The sequence below is a fragment of the Haematobia irritans genome, chromosome 3 (genome assembly GCF_050003625.1).
Source record: "Haematobia irritans isolate KBUSLIRL chromosome 3, ASM5000362v1, whole genome shotgun sequence".
NCBI classification, from domain to species: Eukaryota; Metazoa; Arthropoda; class Insecta; order Diptera; family Muscidae; genus Haematobia; species Haematobia irritans.
The window spans coordinates 185,651,053-185,660,035 of record NC_134399.1 but is presented as its reverse complement, the minus strand read 5'-3'; the positions used below and the strand labels follow the sequence as shown (position 1 = coordinate 185,660,035).

At 35.3% G+C, this 8,983-nt stretch overlaps 2 protein-coding genes across 2 annotated transcripts; one reads left to right on the top strand and one right to left on the bottom strand.

Moving 5' to 3' along the window:
• Positions 1–2,381: 2,381 nt before the first annotated feature.
• LOC142231338 (uncharacterized) lies at positions 2,382–3,148 on the bottom strand. The gene is made up of 2 exons (XM_075301950.1): positions 3,128–3,148; positions 2,382–2,969 (listed from the first exon to the last, which is right to left on the bottom strand). Exons 1-2 carry the CDS (start codon positions 3,146–3,148, stop codon positions 2,382–2,384), a joined length of 609 nt encoding a protein of 202 aa, XP_075158065.1.
• Positions 3,149–3,200: 52 nt separating this feature from the next.
• LOC142231336 (uncharacterized) lies at positions 3,201–8,503 on the top strand. The gene is made up of 5 exons (XM_075301949.1): positions 3,201–6,111; positions 6,169–6,330; positions 6,399–6,943; positions 7,454–7,567; positions 7,628–8,503. Exons 1-5 carry the CDS (start codon positions 3,201–3,203, stop codon positions 8,501–8,503), a joined length of 4,608 nt encoding a protein of 1,535 aa, XP_075158064.1.
• Positions 8,504–8,983: the final 480 nt, after the last annotated feature.

The following is an 8,983-nucleotide window of genomic DNA, read 5'->3' as shown; positions in this document are numbered from 1 at the left end:
TTTCTATACAAATGAATAAAATCTTCTATGGATCTAAAATTTTGATAAAGTTTTCTATTGAAATGATATGTTACAAGATTTTGAATTGAAATAAAGTTTTGACAAAATTTTCTATAGAATTAAAATTTTGACAAAATTTCTAAAAAATAAACTTTTGACAAAATTTTCGATAGAAATAAAATTTTGACAAAATTTTTTATAGAAATAAAATTTTGGCGAAATTTTCTGAAGAAATAAAATTTTGGCGAAATTTTCTGAAGAAATAAAATTTTGACAAAATTTTCTTTAGAAATAAAATTTTGACAAAATTTTCTAGAGAAATAAAATTTAGACAAAATTTTATAGAGAAATAAAATTTTATAAAAATTTTCTATTGAAGTGAAATTTTGACAAATTGTCTATAGAAATAAAATTTTCAAAAAATTTTTTAAAGAAATAAAGTTTGTTAACATTTCTATAGAAATAAAATTTTGATAAAATTTTCTATAGAAATAAGATTTTGATAAAATTTTCTATAGAAATAAAATTTTGACAAAATTTTCTATAGAAATAAAATTTTAACAAAATTTTCTATAGAAATAAAATTTTGACAAAATTTTCTATAGAAAAGAAATTTTTACAAAATTTTTTATAGAAATAAAATGTTGACAAAATGTTTTTTAGAAATAAGATTTTGACAAAATTTTCTATAGAAATAAAATTTTGAGGAAATTTTTTATAAAAATAAAATTTGGAGCCACTTGGAAGAACAAAATTCATCCGATTCGGTTGAAATTTGGTACGTGATGTTAGTATATTGTATCCAACAACCATGCAGGAATTGGTTCATATCAATCCGTAATTATATATAGCTCCCATATAAACCGATCCCGAGATTTGGTTTTGGAGCCTCTTGGAGGAGCAAATTTCATCCGAGTCAGTTGAAATTTGGTACATTGTGCTAGTATATGGCCGTTAAAAAACATACCTAACTAGGTCCATATCGGTCTATAGTTACACAGAAAAAAATTTCCGTAGTTAAACTAACTTTAAATTGTACTTGTTTTTATTCGGAAAAAATTATAAAATTTATAAAATTTATTATTTTTATCGAAATTTTCCACAACATAATGAAATCTTACTTTTTTTAAGTATGTCTTAAAAATTTTATGAACTCACCTTGGGTATAAAGTTCAATGACCGTACACATAAGTTCAATATGAACTAAAGCAAAAGAAGATTTTCGTACAATTCCCAAAAATAGTAAGAATGAACTACTGTATGGTTAAAACAGTCATGATTTGGCGCCAATGAATTTCTTCTTTACTTTTAGTTCATTTTTTCTTCTATGAGAGGATGTAATTTCGTGAACTGAAGTTAAAAAGTACAACAAAGCATTAAAATTTCCTGGTTTTAACAACGCTTTGTGGAAATCTCAAAATGTGGAGCAAAATTTAGTTCAAGTTTCTTGCGAGGTAGTTCATTCTTCCTATAAAACAATTCACTTTTTTCGGTGTAAATATAGCTGTTCGGATAAACCACTGTGCGAGAAGTCTCAATAACATCAATATCTACCTGTAGTAACAGCATCCAGCATTGTACATATGGCTAAACATACAAACGTTGCATCAGCCACGCATAAATATGTATGTTGGTGCGTTTACCCCTGAAATGCATTTTTACGCTCTTTTTACAACATCAACAACAACATGCGATGCAATGCAAAAATGCATATTGATATTCTATCAACTTGCCTAAAGAGACAATGATCAACAAGAAGACGATAATGATTTTGATATTTTTCTCATTCCTTTTTTGCATGGAGAATTTTTTATATTCTGTTTTTCGATAGTTAGTTGAGTTGCATTGTTACAGCCAAATAAAACGATCAATTTGGATCACTAAAATTATAAAATTTTCGAGTTTTAATTTTTGAAATAATAGCCTATAAAAAAGCTTATAGGCTCAACATTGGTGACCCCGACGTGATCAATGTTGAGCCTATAAGCTTTTTTATAGGCTATTATTTCAAAAATTAAAACTCGAAAATTTTATAATTTTAGTGATCCAAATTGATCGTTTTATTTGGCTGTAACAATGCAACTCAACTAACTATCGAAAAACAGAATATAAAAAATTCTCCATGCAAAAAAGGAATGAGAAAAATATCAAAATCATTATCGTCTTCTTGTTGATCATTGTCTCTTTAGGCAAGTTGATAGAATATCAATATGCATTTTTGCATTGCATCGCATGTTGTTGTTGATGTTGTAAAAAGAGCGTAAAAATGCATTTCAGGGGTAAACGCACCAACATACATATTTATGCGTGGCTGATGCAACGTTTGTATGTTTAGCCATATGTACAATGCTGGATGCTGTTACTACAGGTAGATATTGATGTTATTGAGACTTCTCGCACAGTGGTTTATCCGAACATCCTCCCCCCGTTGGAAGGCTGTGCGTTTCAACAACATTATCATTAATGGGTAGTACGGCTAATTTGGCAACTGATCGTCGAATTATGCCGTTGATGGTTTTTATGATTGCCACTCGAACTATTTCATCGTTGCCTCTTACAACATCTACAACTCGTCCCAAAAGCCATTTCAAAGGTGGCAGATTGTCATCTTTTACAAGTACCATATCTCCGATGGCAACATTTTTGCGTTGTGACTTCCACTTTGACCGCTCTTGAAGAAGGGCCAGATAAGAAGAACTCCACTTCTTCCAAAATATTTGCTGCATATAGCAAACCTTTTGCCATCTATTCAATCTATTAATATTCAAATCTGTTACATCGGGCTCCGAAATTGTTGTTAATGGGGCGCCAACTAAAAAGTGGCCAGGTGTCAACACTTCGAGATCGTTTGGATCTTCTGATATTTGGCATAGAGGTCTAGAATTTAACACGGCACATATTTCACATACCAGGGTCCTTAATTCATCAAATGAAAGAACTGACTGCCCCACTGTGCGATAGAAATGATACTTGGCCGATTTAACCGCAAAAAAAAAGCTTATAGGCTCAACATTGGTGACCCCGACGTGATTGATTGGAATCACGTATTTTTAGTGCCAAGTCGGGTATTAAAATATAAAAATTTCGTCGGATTTTAAGCCAAAAAAAACTTGAGACTTGCTCAGACAGCGAATATTGCGTAATCCATTGCGTAATTATAAAAGCTGAATTTTGGATTTTTGATTAAAAATTGGAAAAATATGCCAGATTTTAATACATCATCATCATCTAATTCCAAGGAATCGGGTAAGGAAAGCTCCGATCTATCGCAGTGCTTAAAAAAAGTGGAATTAATCGGTAAGCAGCTGGAGAAATTTAATAAGCGCATTACTTCCGATGAATTACAAACACTGGATGAAGCTGATCTGTCCGTCCGCCTCGATTATGTTGAAAGTTTAAATACAAATTTCGAAAATTCCCTATCAATTGTGGAAAATTATCAAGGAGATAGTTTGGATGAAACTATCAGAGACAATTTTATGAAATCTTATTTTGAAGCAAAGGCAAAACTAAAGCGGAAAATTGTGGCCAGTGGCGGTACACGTTCTTTACCTTCATCATCAACTTTTCGTCAATTTTCGATAGAGGAACCAAGAAATATTCGCAAAACTCGACTGCCAGAACTAAAAATTCCAGCTTTCAGTGGTTCATACACCGACTGGCCGAACTTTTTTGCTATGTTTACCACAGTTATAGCCAACGATATGGATTTAACCAATATAGAAAAGTTCCAGCATCTACGGTCTCTCTTAACTGGATCTGCTTTGGATACGATATCATCTTTGGAGCCGAATGATGCAAATTATGATAAAGCAATTGAATTACTTAAAAATCGATTCGATAATAAATTGCTTCTTTTTCAGATGCATATCAAAGAGGTTTTTGGGTTGAAAAATGTTGAAAAAGGGTCTGCATCCAGTCTTCGCCAGCTTAGCGATAAACTCAACGCTCATATACGAGCCCTCGAAACGATATGTACCAAAGAGCAATTGGCAGATGGATTTCTCGTTAATTTAGTGGTTTCTAAACTGGATCACCAAACACAAGCCAAGTGGGAAGAAGGGTTGCAAAATGATAGATTGCCAACATGGCCATTCATGGCTTCCTTTCTTGAACGAAGATGTCGTATGATGGAAAATCTTGAGAGCTCTATGAAACCAACCACATCTAATCAACAATCAAGTAAGAAATCGAATTCCCAAGGTCGAAATGTTTTGATAGCTTCCGGAGCCAAGCAATCGTTTTGTACATTTTGTAATGCAAATGATCATTACATATCGAATTGCTCACAGTTTTCAAATCTCTCCCCAACGCTACGTTTTAGAGAAGTAAAAAGACTAAATTTGTGTCTTAACTGTTTAAGAAAGGGTCATAGACTCCAGAAATGTAAGTTTGGGCCCTGCAATATCTGCCAAATGAAACACCACTCGCTATTACATATCGATAATAATTTTGAATCACTATCAACACCCACACAAGCTAACAACAACATCAATCAAGGGCACCCACCATCTTCCTCGCAGCCACCGCAAGTACAAACACAATCTACTCTCGTTTCATCAAATCCTACCCAACAATTCGAAACTGCTGATGGTACAAATATTTTGTTAGCGACCGCTATTGTTTTGGTTAAAACTAATTCTGGCGTATTCGTTCCATGCCGAGCGATTCTAGATTCGGCCTCCCAGCTAAATTTTATAACAACTCGATTTGTCAATCAGGCCCAGTTAAAGGTGAGAAATTCAAATATCGTAATATCTGGTATCGGCGAAGGTAACATTTTGGCTGATAAATCGACAGAAATATTAATAAAATCATGCCACAGTGAATATTCTGTTTCATTCGTAGCTGTTGTGATACCATCAATTACAGAATACCAGCCAAATCGAAATCTTAAGGTAAATGATTTCAAAATCCCTCATAACATTAAATTAGCTGATTCCAACTTTTGTGAGAGGGGAAGAATAGATCTACTTATTGGCGCTGGCCTATTTTTCGAACTAATGAGTGTTGGCCAAATACGCTGTGGAAATAATTCGACAATTTTACAAAAAACCCGTCTTGGATGGGTGGTATCTGGTGGGGGCGCATCTCACTCGAATGCATGTTCATTAGCCGCTGCATCAAAGGCCATTACAAAAGGCGAACATGAATCGTTGGCTGATATTGTAAAGAGCTTTTGGGAAGTAGAGCAGAATTTTGGAAACCCTGGGCAGCTTAATTCCGACGATGAGTTCTGTGAGCAACATTTTATTGAAAACACAGTGCGTCTATCCTCTGGTGAATATTCAGTTTCATTACCAAAGAAAATAAATTCAAATGAACTTGGTGATTCTTATGGGAGAGCCCACAGTCGATTTCTCAATTTAGAGAGAAAATTGAATAAATTGCCTGCAGTAAAGAAAAAATACAGTGAGTTCATGAGTGAGTATATCGATCTAAAGCACATGAGTCTCGTCACAGATATTCCTCCACAAACCAAAACTTATTTTCTGCCTCACCACTGTGTGCATAAGGAGGAGAGCACAACTACCAAGCTCAGGGTAGTATTTGATGGGTCGGCAAAAACAAACACAGGCCTTTCATTAAACGAAACTCTTCATTCGGGCCCTACTATACAGGCCAAATTATTTAATACGATACTTCGTTTTAGATTTTTCAAAATCGCTTTAAGTGGCGACATATGTAAGATGTATAGATGTGTTCTCATTAATCCACCAGATGATTACCTCCAATGTATATTGTGGAGAAATAGCTCTAGTGAGGACATACAAATATACAAGCTGAACACAGTGACTTACGGCACAAAACCCGCCGCCTTTCTTGCTATACGTGCAATGCATCAGCTTGCTTTTGATGAGAGAGAATTGTTTCCCATTGGTGCAAATATCGTCACTAGAGATTTTTATGTGGACGATTTGATCTCCGGAGGGGATTCAATAGAAGAGGTCATTGAAATAAGAGAACAAATCACGTCTCTTCTGAAGAGAGGAAACTTTCAAATACGAAAGTGGTGTTCTAATGATGACTCCGTCTTGGAAAATGTGCCTGCTGGTGATCGTGAAACTTTTTTAGAATTTCATGATGGGACAAATATCACTAAAACCCTGGGCCTTGTTTGGAATCCAAAGTTGGATAATTTTATTTTTTCATTTTCGCATTTTTTAGAATCAACAAATATTTCAAAGCGGACTGTTTTATCGTCTATAGCCCGTCTATATGACCCTCTGGGGCTAATTGGGCCTGTCATAACTAAGGCCAAAGTTTTTATGCAAAACTTGTGGAAAATTAAATTGGATTGGGATGAGAGCTTGCCCCAAGATTTGCTTGGTTGCAATATGTTTCAAAATTTTCGTTTGCTAGCCAATTCGAATATCCTAGATTTGTTTTACTTCCAGATTCGGATGTTCAAATACATGCCTTTTGCGATGCGAGCAAATCAGCCTATGGAGCCTGTATTTATGTGAGATCAGAGCACGAAGGAGAGATTCGGGTGAATTTATTATGCTCCAAATCTAGAGTGGCACCCCTTAAAGTTCTAACGATACCAAAATTGGAATTATCAGCAGCGCTGCTTCTCGCTGAACTTTTGGATGATGTTTCAAGTACTCTGGGCAAAGGTTATGAATGTCACTGCTGGTCGGACTCCATGGTAGTATTGTCGTGGCTGCGGGAAGAGTCTTCGAATTACAACATTTTTGTAAGTAATAGAGTGAGTCGTATCCAAAATCTGACCAAAAATATGATGTGGCACCATGTGCCTACCGCTAAAAATCCTGCGGATATATTATCGAGAGGTTCTACACCAGAAGAGCTGGTGAAGTGTAACCTGTGGAAAAATGGACCCTCTTTTTTATACAAAAATTTTGAACATTGGCCAAATAATATGAATTTCATTGAAGATTTGCCTGAACGTCGACGTGCAGTTCTAATTGCTTCGACGGTATATGATTTTGCTTTGAATTGCAAATTTCTAAATTCTTTCTATAAAATTCAACGGATTTTTGGATATGTATATCGTTTCATGAATTTTTCAAAATTTAAATCCGGCGAAAATACAATGGAAAATGATATTAAAATGGGAACTAAGATACTTTTTCGAAACATTCAAATAATTAATTTTTCAGCTGAATATAAAGCCTTGAAATCAAAATCAAATATTTCTACATCTAGCAAATTACTCGCGCTTGCACCATTTATGGATTCTGATGGGTTGATTAGAGTCGGCGGGCGGTTGCAAAATTCGTATTTAAATTTCGACGCTCAGCACCCAATAATTGTTCCGAAAAGCCACCCACTTACCAAGTCAATGGTCATTTACTTCCACGAAAAATTTCTGCACGCGGGTCCTCAAAGTCTTTTGGCAAATATTCGTCAGCAATATTGGCCTCTAGGAGGCAGGAAAACTATCAGCCTAATAATTGCTAAATGTATAAAATGTTTTCGCTTAAAGCCTAAAATAGCTGAGCACATAATGGGCAGTTTGCCGCACGAAAGAGTTCAGCCAAGCAGGGCATTTTCTATAACTGGAATTGATTTTTGCGGGCCTTTTTATTATAAATCAGAGGTACGAAATCGGCCACCATTAAAAAGTTACATATGTATATTTATATGTTTTGCAACTAAGGCGATACATATGGAATTGGTATCCGACTTATCTACATCGTCGTTCCTGTCATCCTTAAAGCGATTCATCTCGATTCGAGGCAAACCAAAAACTATTTGGTCGGACAATGCCACAAATTTTGTAGGAGCCAAAAACGAATTGGGTGAACTACGGCAACTTTTTTTCAACCAAACGAGCATGCAGCAAATCCAAAAACACTGTTTTGAGGATGAAATCAATTGGAAATTTATACCGCCCAGATCACCGCACTTTGGGGGCCTTTGGGAGGCTGCGGTTAAATCGGCCAAGTATCATTTCTATCGCACAGTGGGGCAGTCAGTTCTTTCATTTGATGAATTAAGGACCCTGGTATGTGAAATATGTGCCGTGTTAAATTCTAGACCTCTATGCCAAATATCAGAAGATCCAAACGATCTCGAAGTGTTGACACCTGGCCACTTTTTAGTTGGCGCCCCATTAACAACAATTTCGGAGCCCGATGTAACAGATTTGAATATTAATAGATTGAATAGATGGCAAAAGGTTTGCTATATGCAGCAAATATTTTGGAAGAAGTGGAGTTCTTCTTATCTGGCCCTTCTTCAAGAGCGGTCAAAGTGGAAGTCACAACGCAAAAATGTTGCCATCGGAGATATGGTACTTGTAAAAGATGACAATCTGCCACCTTTGAAATGGCTTTTGGGACGAGTTGTAGATGTTGTAAGAGGCAACGATGAAATAGTTCGAGTGGCAATCATAAAAACCATCAACGGCATAATTCGACGATCAGTTGCCAAATTAGCCGTACTACCCATTAATGATAATGTTGTTGAAACGCACAGCCTTCCAACGGGGGGAGGATGTTCGGATAAACCACTGTGCGAGAAGTCTCAATAACATCAATATCTACCTGTAGTAACAGCATCCAGCATTGTACATATGGCTAAACATACAAACGTTGCATCAGCCACGCATAAATATGTATGTTGGTGCGTTTACCCCTGAAATGCATTTTTACGCTCTTTTTACAACATCAACAACAACATGCGATGCAATGCAAAAATGCATATTGATATTCTATCAACTTGCCTAAAGAGACAATGATCAACAAGAAGACGATAATGATTTTGATATTTTTCTCATTCCTTTTTTGCATGGAGAATTTTTTATATTCTGTTTTTCGATAGTTAGTTGAGTTGCATTGTTACAGCCAAATAAAACGATCAATTTGGATCACTAAAATTATAAAATTTTCGAGTTTTAATTTTTGAAATAATAGCCTATAAAAAAGCTTATAGGCTCAACAATAGCCCTCAGATAAATCGATCCCCAAGCACACAAAAATTGGTCCATATCAAGTTCATAATTGTATACAGC